The 15,321-nt window shown below is 35.0% G+C and overlaps 1 protein-coding gene across 2 annotated transcripts in view; it reads left to right on the top strand.

The window, feature by feature from the left end:
* The window catches only part of tok (tolloid-like protein 1 tolkin), a 108,700-nt gene extending 95,449 nt beyond the window's left edge, over positions 1-13,251 (top strand). For both annotated transcript variants that reach the window (XM_076365589.1, XM_031979181.2), the window contains 9 exons: positions 1,465-1,695; positions 2,114-2,338; positions 4,472-4,939; positions 6,235-6,357; positions 6,475-6,793; positions 7,356-7,647; positions 8,070-8,283; positions 9,480-9,730; positions 10,291-13,251. In XM_076365589.1, the coding sequence (XP_076221704.1) occupies positions 1,465-1,695; positions 2,114-2,338; positions 4,472-4,939; positions 6,235-6,357; positions 6,475-6,793; positions 7,356-7,647; positions 8,070-8,283; positions 9,480-9,730; positions 10,291-10,461 (2,294 nt within the window). In that variant the 3' untranslated portion in view covers positions 10,462-13,251. The remainder of the gene's footprint in view (positions 1-1,464; positions 1,696-2,113; positions 2,339-4,471; positions 4,940-6,234; positions 6,358-6,474; positions 6,794-7,355; positions 7,648-8,069; positions 8,284-9,479; positions 9,731-10,290) is intronic.
* Positions 13,252-15,321: the final 2,070 nt, after the last annotated feature.

Here is a 15,321-nt window from a genome sequence, read left to right as displayed (position 1 = left end):
TCATTATTTGACTTTGTTGCGAGCATTATCAGAGATTTTTGAAATTAAATTCCATAGTTAAAAAAAACTACAAGTTCACGAAAATTAGAAGAGTTCGAGATTCTTGTTAGTTGTTTTTTCGAATTCACGATTAAATGGGTTTTACGAGAATATAGGATTTTCGTGAATTCTAAAGTAAAAGTGTTCAAAAGTAACGTCTGCAGTTTAGTTGTCTAGGGCTAAAATACATGTAAACAATGCAAATACGTCGATATTGGTTCGTTGCCGGGCTGATTTGTCCTGTCGAATGGGCGACGACCTTATGGCTGCCATTTCGATCGCTCCAATAATCCAATGGCAATTGAAAGGTAGCGCCTGTTTCGCAACGATCGAGCAACATTTCGCGGACCATGCAAGAAATGTCGGCGCAGCGACAATCGAGAGCTACATACGTCCTTCTGACGTATGTCCCGGTTGTGTACCGGAAACGATCGACACTGTCGAGCGCTGTTTGCCGCCAGGAGTTGGACATCCGATCGAATCGATCGCCTTTGTTTCTTTATTCTCGTCAGTAGCGCGTTCTGTTAGTTAGCGTCTGTTCGTTGACCGAGATCTCTATGATTTAACGTCGGACGGTTGGTTTGACGTGGCTAGCTGACGATTAAATAGTTTAGGTGAACAGACTAAAGGGTCTTGTGCCGTATGTTGTTTCAACGTATGGCATATTTATGTTTGAGCGTAAAGCGTTAGTAGGGAAAAGTAAGGTAAAACGGCACGATTTTTTTTTTAAATCGTGATAACAAAGTATCTGGAGCAACGAACGCATGAAACCTTTTTGAAAATCGAACGTAAATCTTTGGTTATAAGGAAATAAAAGATTTGTTTAATAAAAAAATTTAGTTACGATGGAAAATACGATTTTTTAAGGTATGGAAACATTCGCTTCGCAAAAATGGTAAGGTAAAACGAAACACTCTGGTAAAATCATATGATAATACAAACTCTTGATTTCTACTAAATCAAAATTGATAGCTGAATATATTTAATCGTTAACTGATATAAATAAACTGTAAATATATATGATTTATAAACAAAATTTTTCATTTAGTTTTTATCTCATCTTCGATTCTAATCTATAATAATCTACATCTATACGATTACACGTAACCGATTAAGACTATAAACAAAGCACTGTGATAAAGTGTTCCGTTTTAATCGTTTTGTTTTACCCTACTTTCTCCTACACTGTAATGTTAATAATAACTAATAGTAAATTAGGGTAACGCATTAAACCTTTCAGAATAGTGTAAAGTAGAAAAATAATGGCATACGTTCAGTACATGTTTTTTCACTACAGTTTAGTTAAATCTACGTTAGTAGAAATTTTAAATATTATTCGTATATTTTCTTCTTTTCCTAATCGATCTTTGGTACATATTGTTATAGAATCAGATAAATGACGTATTTTATTGGTACTCTTCACAGGTCAAGAATACAATTTTAATAAGCTCACGGAAGAAGAGGTGAATTCACTTGGTTTACCGTACGATTACGACTCGATCATGCACTATGCGAAAAATACATTTTCGAGGGGCACATATTTAGATACAATCCTTCCGCTGGAAAGGGACGGAAAGAAGCGTCCTGAGATTGGTCAAAGGCTTCGGCTTAGCGAAGGAGACATCGCTCAAACGAATCTTTTCTACAAATGTCACAGTGAGTTTTCTTTATACTACAATTACATTGCATTTATTAATTTTATCAAGCAAAACGAATTAAATTCTTCAATACATGCTAATGTTAATACACTCGTCTTTCGTTTATTGGATTGAAAATTACGTAATAAAGTCTGCTTCGAGCCTGGGGTCGAGCTCTTGGAACTGTTTTACCCATTATAAATCCACACACTCCTAGAACAGAATCCGTGACTTTCCAAAATTCTACTATTACTATTGCGGTTCTACCGCGAGCTGTCGGGTTGAAGGGAGACTCTGTAGTTCTCAAACGTATCTATGGATAGCACCCCCTTCTATACAATGCGTGAAGTGCGTAGCGCTATACGTATCGGGCGACGTGAATCGCGCTTTAAGAATCATAACGTGAAAGTAGCCTGAAAGTTAATTTACGTTTCCAGGGTGCGGCAGAACGTTTCAAGAGAACAGCGGAACCTTTGGGTCACCGACTCATCCGAACAGTTCGCCAGCGATCGAGGGTGAACGATGCGAATGGCGAATCACGGCGACCCACGGCGAACGGATCGTATTGAATATCACGTCGCTGGACATATTTAAGAGCAACTTCTGTCGCAGCGACTACCTGGAGATTAGAGACGGATATTGGTACAAGAGTAACGTTCTAGGTAAGCTGAATAACGCATGATAACGAAGCTATAAACGTGCTGGAAAATTTACATTTATCCCCGAGCCCCGTTATATCACGATACACACGTGTGCCGCGAATATTGCGTTCGTCGCCGGCGAGAAAATAACCGGCGGACTTTTTTCACTTGTTCCTACAGGAAATCCAATGTTGCGAACGTGTTTATTCTGTCGCGTATGTTGGTAATTAACGAGCAAAAATTGCCTCATTGATGTGTGTGTTCGTATAGAGGGGTGATAGCGATTCTCGACCAAACGGTAATCCCCTTATTTCTTCGTTAAATTGTCGTGTGCATTATTTCCTTCGATTATCTCAACTGTTATCTACGGCGCAGTTAAAAAAAAGAAATTGACGGAAACGTTGAGATATACAGAGTATTTCCGAAGTTGTTGTACAACAGGAAAAGAGTTCCTTGAAGAAGAGTAAAGTTTCCTTATGGAATATTTTATTTCTGAGATAATCATGTCTGAATGTTTGTTAAACCTTTGCACTCTTATGTAAAATCTGACTTGACATCAGATTCATTCGCACGTGTCCTTCTCTGTTGAGACATTTTTAAATTGTATTATTTTGTTATACTATTTTCAGGAGTATTAGTAGGAAGAATTGCTCACGCTAATTTCTACTAACTCTCTTTCGAAATTCATTTTAAATGAAATACTTAAAATGATATAAAGTGATCAAAAAGAAAATGGAACTCGGAATGCGAAAGGTTAACTGTGCGTGCTTATCAATTGAGATTGGTTGTCATGTCTGTTTATTACTTGCAATTTCTACTTCTAAGTAGTAATGCGCGCGTTTAGTGCGATCTTTTTATTTTTTATTGTTTAGAGAACGTAGTGCCATGTGAAAAAGTTGTATTTTGTGTTTTTAACTTGTTTTTTATGTTCAATATTTGTTATTAAGTTCTATCGTGATTTTGGGGACACTTTACATATTATTATATGAAAAAGAAAGCTAGAATTGAGAGTTGTCGTGTTTTTTCTGTTGTGGAAATTCTTGTTTTCATACATCTTTTTATAGGAACAAAAGTTCAGCAGATAACAAGTAACGAAACTCAAGTTGCTGTTCTGAAATATGCATACAATTTCGATAAATGTTACACTTTTCAATACGAAACGAAATCGTTTCGATAAAACAATTATCATTACCAAGAATTAATTAAATAACTATTATTATACTTGATAAATTTTTCAATGTCCTAAAAAATTTCAGATTACTTCCTGTTTTCGTTCATAATCGATGTATGCCTCGTAGAAACGAAACTGCGAAGAGCTTAATCGTACCAATTAAATAAAATTTCTGATTTAATAAACAACTTCTTCGTGTAATCAGAGCGCTGTGAACTAGTATCTCTTCAAGAATGATGTTACTGTTTACATTTTTTCAAGCGAACCACTTGAACGCTATTTTAAGAACACGTTTATTAAATCGAGAATAATCATTTGACTTCGGATCATTACGCAAATTCAAATTTCCAAAAATATCATTAGAAAAATAGAACTGCCATAGAAAACGGTATTGCACTGCACATCGTGTGCAGTCTATACAATTTTATATTTTTAATTTTCTCATAAGTGCATACAAATCTGCAGGCTAATAATAATTAATATTCTAATAATTAATATTACATATAGATACAGAATTTATGTTACTTTGTTAATAAGTTTAATGCCATTATGTAAATTACATTAACAAACAATTACAATTGCATCACAAAAGGCAATATTTTATTTTCTCGAACAGATATTTAACATAACGTATATTTCATTATTTACAATGACTAAGAAATAACATTACAAATCGAGAAACGCTCGTATTTCTCGAGTCCAACTTTTTCTAAAACCGTCACGTAAATTTTCCAAAAAAGACCGCGCAATCTTTATAGCCAGTAACATTGATCTCTATCATAACGCAGGTCATCCCAGCAACTATACGTGCTAAAGAAGTTGCATAAATAAAATATCAACATGAACGTATTATTTACAACGAACAGAAAACACATTGTACACTGTAACCCAAAAAAGATGCTCGTATTGTCCGAGTTCAGCTTTTCCTAAAACCGCCAGTACAATTCTTACAGCCAGTAACATTGATTTCTATCATAACGCAGGTCGATTCTGCGGGAGTGGCAAGATCCACGAGCCCATCGTCTCTACCGGAAGTCGGATGCTGGTAACCTACGTGACGTCTAGCCGTCAGAGCGGGCACCGTGGCTTCACGGCGAGCTACGAGGCCGTTTGCGGCGGCGAGGTCGAGCTTGACGGCACCGGCCATTTAGAGTCACCGAATTACCCGGAAGAGTACCAATCGAGCAAAGAGTGCATCTGGAAGTTGTCCGTGCCGGAGAACTTCCAAGTGGCTCTAAAGTTTCAATCCTTCGAGATCGAGAATCACGACAATTGTGTGTACGACTACGTCGAGGTCCGCGACGGTCATAACCCCGACTCTCCATTGATCGGGGTTTACTGCGGCTACAAAATACCGCCGGACATTAAATCCACCGGGAACAAACTACTGGTGAAGTTTGTTAGCGACGTGTCCGTGCAGAAGGCCGGGTTTTCGGCCACGGTCATGAAAGGTATTATTCCATTCCGCGTACGATAACTTCGATACAATTGAACTTCGACTAACCCCCTGCCATTAGGAGTTCGTGTTCCGTTAACGCGGTCTCTTAACTCTTCAGGGACGACGTTAATGCATAATATTGTCTCGGGTATTCTGTTCGTAGCGGTTGACACATTTTCTTTTTTAATATTTAACACTGGGACTAACATACCGGTCAAGATGACGGGTTTTAGTTCTGTTATTTTGTAATTGTTGAAGTCTTAAAAGTGTCAAATATTCGAAATGATTTTAGAGATGAATAGTTGCATTTGGATATTATAATGAATATATGAAGGAATCGGAAATAATTAGTTTTACTATTCCTCTTGCAAAAGAGACATTCTTTGTGTCTTGTTTTGTATAAATTTGTTGGTGTTCCTTTCTGTACAAAGTAAAGGATAATAACATTGGTGGAAAATCGGTCGTATTCTGATTTTTAATTGATACGTGATGGAGTTAATACTATATTGTGAAGGGTTAACTACTATTTTTTTCTACCATTTAGAATGAAAGATAGCTATGAAAAAAATGAAACAATCTAAATGATCAACATTCGTAGCGAGGAAAGGAAAATTTGACGTCGTTCTTAAAGCGTTAAACATTGATTCGTTAATCGATCTCTTTATGATGATATCATGGTGATTTTATTTTATCTTAATTATTAAAATCATAATTGTAATCATTATAGTAAATTAATATAATTACTAATGTCAACTTAATGGATTACCATAATGTAGAGCACGGAGTTTAAAAGGGAATTGTTCTTTATTTTTCATAAACAATTCAGTCTTTCATAAGCTTAAGATTGGACGTTCAGATAATTATCGTATGTATTAATGTCAAATGGACTGAGTGTACACCTTAATGCACGCGAGAGTTTTACGTACGTGCCAGCACGATTTATATGTTCAAATAAATAGGAATTATTAAAGAAAGTCAATTAATCATATTCGGAAACAATGTAGCAAAAACATTAAACATTGAAAAAATGATTTTCAATAACTTGAAAATGACAAGAAATTAATTGAATTAAATCAATTGAAACGATAATGTTAAATGGAGTCGTAAACACACCACTACGCGACTAATCATCGTAGTATATGCAAACCTTTGATCACCAATAATATAAAACCAAAGTCGAAAATATAATTTTGTTAATTTTCGTTTCACTTTGACATGGACAGACACCCCATAAACGAGATCTACATACAGTCAGCATCTTAAAAATGTTTAACGATCATATTTATTAAAATTTAATTAATATTATAGAATTCGACGAATGTGTTCTAATTGAGCACGGGTGCGAACACGACTGCATTAACACTTTGGGTGGCTTTGAGTGCGCTTGTAAACCAGGTTACGAGTTACATTCCGATGGAAAACACTGTGAAGGTAAATTTTTCTTATAAAACAACATTGCCTTTGCTATTAAGAAATGCTTAAAGTCGAACTTGTATATTTCTATTTCATTTGATCGACCAATTATAATTAGAATAATTTTACTGTTAGATGCTTGCGGCGGAGTCTTCGAAGACAGTAACGGAACCATCACCAGCCCGTCATTTCCGGTTACCTACCCCGAAAACAAGGAATGCATTTGGGAAATCATTGCTCCCCCCCAATATCGTATCACTTTGAATTTCACGCACTTCGACCTAGAAGGTAACAAAGCTCGACCTCAAGAATGCGAATACGACTCCGTCGAAGTGAGCAGTAAGCTTGGTGACGATATCCTGAGGAAGCATGGGGTTTTCTGTGGCTCGAGGCTGCCGCCGTTAATTACATCCGTGGGAAACTTTATGAGAGTGACTTTCACATCTGACAACAGGTATTATTATTTCTTCTAAAAGTGTTATAATGAGATTTCTCACTAGTTTTTATAATCAGGTGTATATAGCATTCTGCGAATACTGAAATATGTAATTATTTTCAAAGATATTACTTATGTAAATATTTATAATAAATTATTATCTTACACAGTTTTTAATGAATCAATTAATTCGTAAAATTTGTGAGGAACTTATAAAGATATATTAGGGTATGTAGTTACTTCAAATAAATTGTAGTTGGATAAATTACTTAGTTCAACCCCTTGCCCTATGATTGATTTCTTAACTATGATCGATACAGCTACTTTATCGTTAATGATTAGTTAGGCAAGGAAAAAATTTACTCCAAATAGTAACGAATGATAATAGAAAATTAATATTTAATTTAAATTAAAAAGAATAAATAACATTTAGGTTGGTAAAATTCAGTTGAAAATTTTCGTCACGAGTCTGACACAATATTGTAGGTCAAGAGATTAAAAAAACTCTTACAATGTGATAATTACTTGTATTTTTACGTGTCACTGTTGCTAAAACACTGTCCCGGTTTGTTTGCCGCAGTATTCAGAAAACAGGGTTTGCAGCTGTTTTCTTTACGGACATGGACGAGTGTGCAAATAATAACGGTGGCTGTCAACACGAATGCAGAAACACAATAGGCTCTTATCAATGTTCGTGTCACAACGGCTTCACGCTTCATGAAAACGGACACGACTGCAAGGAGGGTGGCTGTAAATACGAAATTGTTGCGCCAATGGGCACCATTACATCGCCAAATTATCCAGATCATTATCCAAGCCTGAAGGACTGCGTTTGGCATTTTGTTACCAAACCTGGCCATCGTATTAAATTAGTTAGTACTTTTTAATACTATTTCGGTTATACACTCTAATGTGTTTAATATAGGATACAAAATTGATTACCCTCATATTTTATTCATCATATTTTATAACGCTTTTGTAAAATATACTGAAATGTGTCAGTAATAGCTTTAATAGATTCTATATTAACATTTTTATGTGTTGTTCATAGCATAACAAAATATGAGATATTTTCGTATTCTTCAATGTATTTTTAGTTCATCCTTGATATACATTTTCCTTAGGTAAAATGATATTGTTAGTAAAGAAATATCAAAAATGTACTTTGAACTGCATTCGACAAAAGGGAAAATTTAAGGAAGTTTAAATGCCTAATTTACAGTATCTATATTTTTAAATCATTTTAAATGGAATAAATAAATGTATGATTATAAATGAATCTAATGTTTCACAGATTTTCAAAGTCTTCGAAATGGAGTCCCATCAAGAATGTGCTTACGATCATATCGCTATTTACGACGGAGACTCTCCAGACAGTCATATCCTTGGGAAATTCTGCGGTACAAAAGAGCCTCATCCAATTCTAGCTACAGGAAATCAAATGTACATGGTTTTCAAGAGCGATGTTTCCGTGCAGAGGAAAGGTTTCCTAGCAACTCATAGCACTGGTAAGAAACAGCAATTGAGAAATTACAGGTAGAATAATAATGTTCACCAAAATAATCTAATGTAATGGTGTTATCGTTCTATTAATCATATAATAGTGCAGGAAATATTTCAAAATTGTGAATATTATATTCGTAGCTATTCTGTGGTTTAAATCTAAAGAATGGAATTCTTGTAGAATATGGAACATTATGAACAATGTGTCTCATTTGCCTTGACCATTCCAAATATTTCCATAATTTTTGATAATATGACAAAGAGATTCCAACAAAAATTTATACGATCTAAAAGGAAAATTGTTGCTATAGGAAATATTGTTTTAAATTTATAAATAATTTTAAAACAGTAAAATTTTAAATTTTAAACAGTAAAAATTTTATTTTAAACTTTTCGTGATAAGTAACAGAACTATTTGGAACAATCATAATAAATTAGACACCTTGTATAATGGATTTGTCGACCGAAATATTTTCTGTTGTACTTATCAAACTGATACAAAACACGGAATATTTTACGGGTCGCTATAATAGAACACTGTATTTCAACACCGGAGAGATAGGGAATTACAATCATATATCTACAGTAGACGCGCTATTTATGTCATAAAAGTCTTAAAAGTAACAACGGATAAAAATAATTAGAACGTAGTGAACTTTTCAATTCAGAGTAGCTGTTCTCAAGATTGTTTAAGAAGTTATTAAAATGGTACCTCGGATTTATTAGGTTGGCCGAAAAGTCATGTTGTTTTAGTTTTCAATGCAACGTTTACATTATAATGTATAAATAAATATTACAAATCAGTAAATTAAGAGGAAATAGAAAGAATCCAAATAAAATACGCAACGCACAGTTCAATAAATCTTAATTCAACGAAGTGACGTTTTTCTTTAAGCTTCACTCAGAAATGTGACAAGATTTTTCACTAACCTAATATTTTTGTAACTCTATTCTAAATAGAATTCACGTTTAAATGAGCACTCCGTTGCAAATCGTTTCGCTTTCATCCTCGTTTTCGAGGCACGAACCTTTCCGTGCTTCTATAAAATCTCAGCCGGCCATCGAAATCGCATGTGACCTATCAAGCGGGCCGCGCTCCACTCGCAATTCCCTAGGCTTTCATTTGGAGTAGTTAATCACTTAGAATTAGATAATTTAGATGGCTGACAACCATGGTTGCTAACATAATTGTGTCACACAGCCTGCGGTGGTCACCTTGTCGCAACGGATGAAGTCAAGTATTTGTACTCGCATGCGAAGCACGGCTATCATAATTACGACCACAGAACGGACTGTGATTGGGCGATCGAGGCACAGCCTGGAAAGAACGTTCACTTGACTTTCCGCATGTTCCAACTTGAATACGAGGCTGAGTGCAACTACGACTTCGTTGAAGTTTATTCTGGGTTGGACACTTCCGGTCCTTTGTACGGGCGATACTGTGGTAACAGCGTAAGTATACCTTTACTGTAGAATTATTATATTATATCAAATGTAATATGTTAATGATTGTTCTATACGGAGTCATTACGTTGTATATAAAATTAGCTTTCCCTTCTGACCTCAATCACCTTAAGAATTATATTGGGAAGTAGGTATCCAACTATTTCAAACATATTACGCTTTCGCAATCAACAACTGCTGAATACTATTTACAAAGTAAAATCAAACAAAAAAAGACGTTTCTATCATTCAAGATATGCTTAACCTTTTAGCTACGGCGGAATTAGCCTCTGTGCAATCTGCATATCATAAACGTAGCACTGCGATTTGAAACTGATAGAATTTTCCACTGTGCAATTACGTTAGATTAGACCATAATATGCACAGCTATCGATGACAGAGAAAGAATTGAGCTGCTATAGTAGCGTACCGTTCAAAAAGTTTCCTTGGTCTAAATTCTTATCTGGATAGGAATCTCTTTTTGAAACTCAAACCAATACCTCATTTCCAGTTCTTACCGTTCTCTTCCATTTCTTCAAATTCTTACTATGACCATAATCGTGTTTCAGAACACCACGGATTTCATATCGATGAACGACGCGCTATTGGTGAGATTCCGAACGGACGACACGATATCAAACAAAGGGTTCGTAGCAATGTTCGTAGCTGTCGACTGGCAAGACAGCGGCGAGAACTATGGAGGCTCGGAGAACGAAGACGCCGACGAGGAGAACCTCTGATCCCTGGCCGGCCTCGTTAATCGACTCACCTACGACTTGTACATCGATTCAGTCTTGCAGAGTATCGATCTAAGTGAAAACGAATAAAAACGTCGTTATCCAATCGTACGTCCAACGTTGAACGGAGTCGCAGCTCGCACACGAATTCTGCTCGATCGCCGAGGCCATCAAGCTTGTTCTTCCGCGAAAATATCCAACGCGAAGCGAATCTCGTAACCCGATGATCATCCGTGTCCTGGCGTCGATTCGCGGCTAACTAGAGAATGAATCGTGGATAGTCCAACTTCTACGAAGATAACTTATTCTCATCACCGAGGCGTTAGATAACGGCTTTCCATTTCGGATTAGCGTGTATGATTTTTGACATTCAGCCTGCCGGCGGCTCAAACGTGCCATCATACGTTTAAGTAGCATTTGCACTACACAGTTGACAATTATAAGTTTGAATTCCATTGAAACAGCATGCTCCGTTTGGAAGAAAGAAAGAAACGCGAAGAACGAACGAAAAGGATATCGCAATGCGCCGAAGTGATTGTCTACGTCCACAACGTTTACGGGATTTGAATGAAGTGCCGAGGAGAAGGCGCGCGACAAGTCGATAGAAAAAGACAGTTCAGTTCCTTCGACGTTGTTCTCACAAACACTGCCCTGCGAACGTACCAAAAAGGAAAACGACTATTCGACGAAGCCGCAGAGATCACTTTCCTCCCGCTGCCTCTCGATCCCCCGCCCTTCTTTCTTCTTTGACGAAAGTGCTTCGCCATTCGTTGTACTTTTGAAGAAGTTTCGTCTTAAACGTATGCTGACAAATGGTTCTAAACTATAATGGTAACACGACGAAGGGAGACAAGGGTCTGACCACCCTCGGACGCGTTCCAAAATGACAACTTGTGCAAATATTTGGGTAATCTAGATATAAAATTTAGTAATAGAGCTGATCGATCCTACAATCAGCGATAGAAATTTTAAAGGCGAGCCCCGATCGAACTGTTCCGTACGCGTGTGCGTGCGCGTGCGCTCGGGGCTCCCGCGTCGACCGTTTATTGTACATAGATAAAATTTAGATGTAGACGTCGTGCCGTTTTGTATGTAGTCATAGGATCGACGACCGATCAAATATTTCGCTATTCGAGTGTTTTTTCCGACCGTTCTTGACTCTGTACTTTCATCCGATGAAACGTTGTATCAGTAACGATACGTACGGTGTTCCAGTTTATTCAATCGACACGAATCCGTTAGTGATATCAATGAATGAATTATGAAAATGAAAATATCCGTGGTTCTATCGGATAAAACGAAAACGTTTGAAATGTTCTATGTAGATTTTAGAAGACGTGTATTTATTAGTTAATTGAATTAAAGAACGGTTTGTTACGTATACACAGTGAATTGGATAAGATCTACGATCGATCTGTTATCATTCTGTAACGGTAAAATTGATTAAAAGTATACATAGGAACGGTTTATTGTTTCTCAATTAGAAATTTCTGATTAACGATCACGCGGTGTGAATGTAATCTACGTTCTCTGAGTAATATTTTTTATCTCTTTATATGCATGTGTATATCGTCCCGTTCTGATCGCGTTTATCGTGCCACGTACTTCTCAACACCTTTGAAATTTCCTTTGGAACGTTCTTTTTAACATATCACGCTTTTATTGTATCATAATTGTGTATAATATGTGTTAAACGAATTAAGAGAGTATTATAAAAGAATAAAGTAAGAAATTTAGACGTAGAAATATGAATACAACGCAAGAGGAAGTTACTAGTACTTGTAATATCGCTAAGAACTATAATCATATTCGTGTGGATCGATTAAAATGGGAAACTATATCAAACAAGATCAAAAGTATCCAGTCAGGAAAGTTAAACAGATAATAGTGATAAGTTTAACTGCTAACGATTAACGAAGGAAACATCGGCATATTATACTCCGACATTAAGACAGCCGAAGTAACTAAAGATCACGGTAATTTCAGCTATACTTGTCCGTCTACCGAAAATATGATTTCAACGTTTCAACTTTTCAAACAGCTCGCAACTGAACACTAAAGAAATATATTTATAAAGTGAGGTTGCGTTCAGCGGTAGCCGATTCACGGAAACGAAATCAAATGACATTTGATGGCAAATTCATCGTTCCAATGTATGATTCCAAATATATCATTCCGAATTCATCAAGAGACTCGTGTTTTGAACAAAAATAAAAGAAGAAAGGGAAACGTTATTCTTTATATATTGTATTTAAAAATCGCGCGATTGCGCGTAAAACCATATCATGTAAAAAAAAGAAAACAAAACACCAGAACAACCGCGGAAAGAAGATTATCCGAGTTAAGACCTCGTTTCGAAATTTCCACAACTTTTCTATTCTTTCTACATGATGCGCTCTACCATTGCGAAGATTTTTAACAATACTCTGCCAAAAAATTGTTCTTTATACTGGTGTATCTTTTTCTTGTCTTTTTTACGTTGTATTATATTGTAAGACGAATACGGCCTACATTGATCAAATGTTTTCATCCCAACACGAGTGTAAACACATGTTACAGTGGTTTTTCCTTGATTTGTAAGTATGCATGTATGTATCTCAAGTACACGCATATATTGTTGGTCCTTTAACAAAAAAAGAGTTCATACGCCTAACAAATACGTATAATATCTTATCTATTTACAGATGATAAGAACAATATTAGGCGCCGCGTCAAGTTCCTTTTTGTAAATTATATGTGATTTATTTGTTCTCAGAAATACACGTTATAGGCACTCTACATATTACTAAGCAACTACATACTTTGTTTGCGTTTCATAAAAAAATGACCCTGTATCCATAAATTCTCCTCCATCTTACTTATATTTTTCTTATTGATGTCCATTCTGGACATTTATAATTAACGAATTATGCAATGATTTAAATAGCAAAAAATGTGTTTCAAAAGATATAGATGCAATAGACAACCCACGCGTGGTAAGAATAAATGTGATCAATTCTCACCATAACGGTAAAACCTGTGCCGTCGAGATGTAGTAGATATGGAAATGTTTGAAATTGAGAATATCACTATGTAGTTAATCATTCAGATAATTCAATGATGATTTGAAAATTTAGAAATCTTGATCGATGAGTTAAAAATCGAAATACTATTGATCTCAATAACATCAAGATCAATCAATTACAAATACGGTTCCTGTAATAATCATACAAAATATAACGAATATCAACTTTGAACCAGGTAGGTATTGTTTTATTACTGTAATAAAAAATCTTAAGAAACTAAACAAATTCGGTAACTACTTGTTATAGTATAATCCTCGATTTTTTTCGTCTTTATCGTCAAAGTCGAATATTAAGATATATTTGTTTATTAATATATATTAATATTATAAATTATTTTATTCTCGCAAACAAGTATTTATTTAACTACAGATTCAAATATATTGTAAATATTCAGACTTGTAGAAATTCTTTTAATGCTACTTAACGTTGATGCTACTATATTCGGTCAACGAGATCGGTACAGATGCAAGGACAATGAAGTGCGTGGTCGATAGGTTACATCACCGGATACATTCGTGTCGATATTATGTTAATGTCAGTGATCAACTTTCATGATCGTACTTGAAACCGATATGCCTGTAGTCTGAGTTTATTTATTATTTTCATTTCCTTCTGGAGTAAATTCGAAGCATTTTAAAACGAAGTAAATGCTTCGAATTAATTTGAAAAGAATTTGATGCGCGATATATAGGTATTATAATTTAAAGCTTTTTATGTTTGAGATTCTATTAACAGTAATTGGGACAAAAATTCAAAACATGAAATCGAAATCCATGGCTCGAGGTAAATATAAGGAAACGTTACACTAACGATAATTGCGATTAAAATTTTGCGTTAAAAAATGGATTGAATTAACCAATAAAATTTGCCACCGGGGTGTTTTAATATAGGATTTTGCTTTTAAACGTTATAGTATTTGTTATAAATCTAATTGTAACGATATTTGAAAAGTAAATTATGTATCTGTACTCAAATGGTTATCCTTTTAGGTAAACATGATAATTTTATAATCAGAAGAACTAATTACTTATCATGTCTGTTGAGAAAATCTAGTTTAATTTGCATAAAACCTTCAGAGACATTTGCATTGCTAAGAAAGTTATTTTAAGAAAATTGTATCATGCAGGTCACTACTACAACTTTAATTTTTAATGAAATTTAAAAAATTTATAGACAAAGTTATAATTTAATTAACAATTATTTAATAAACAGAATATTTATAATGTACCCACTCAATAAATAGTATATGTACATAGTGTACGTATGTTGCTTTCTATTCAGAAACTACGCATTTAATTCGCGTAGACATTGTTGCACGGTTGAATAATTTGAACGCAATTACTTTGTTTCTCACTCTGCATGCTTCGTGAAGAATGATCTTTGTGATTTACCGCTTTCCTTACTAGAGATCCAACCGTCTGTGACCAATTTTAGAAAAAGTGAACGGTCGAGTGGCACATGCGCTCTCCCATCGATATCTCTCATCCATCCTCAGATCTTACTTATTGTCACTCTCGAGAAAAAATATTTTCATAAATTGTCAACGAAGAAAAACAAAATGTGTACTTATATCTAACAACCGTACAAAATACAGTTACAATAAATTTGATATTTCTAGAAATAAATTTACAACAGTAGAAATAATAAAATTATTTTTTTACAATAACAAATTAAATATATCAGGAAAAAGATGAAATCATTGGTAAAAAACTACAATTACATTTCCAATAATTGATTTTACCATTAAGGAATAAGTACGATTGATACATGTACGAAGACTGTGCAAATGCAGATCAGT

The sequence above is a fragment of the Nomia melanderi genome, chromosome 3 (genome assembly GCF_051020985.1).
Source record: "Nomia melanderi isolate GNS246 chromosome 3, iyNomMela1, whole genome shotgun sequence".
Lineage (NCBI taxonomy): Eukaryota > Metazoa > Arthropoda > Insecta > Hymenoptera > Halictidae > Nomia > Nomia melanderi.
Note: the sequence above shows the minus strand (reverse complement) of the source record. Positions and strands in the feature narration are given on the sequence as shown.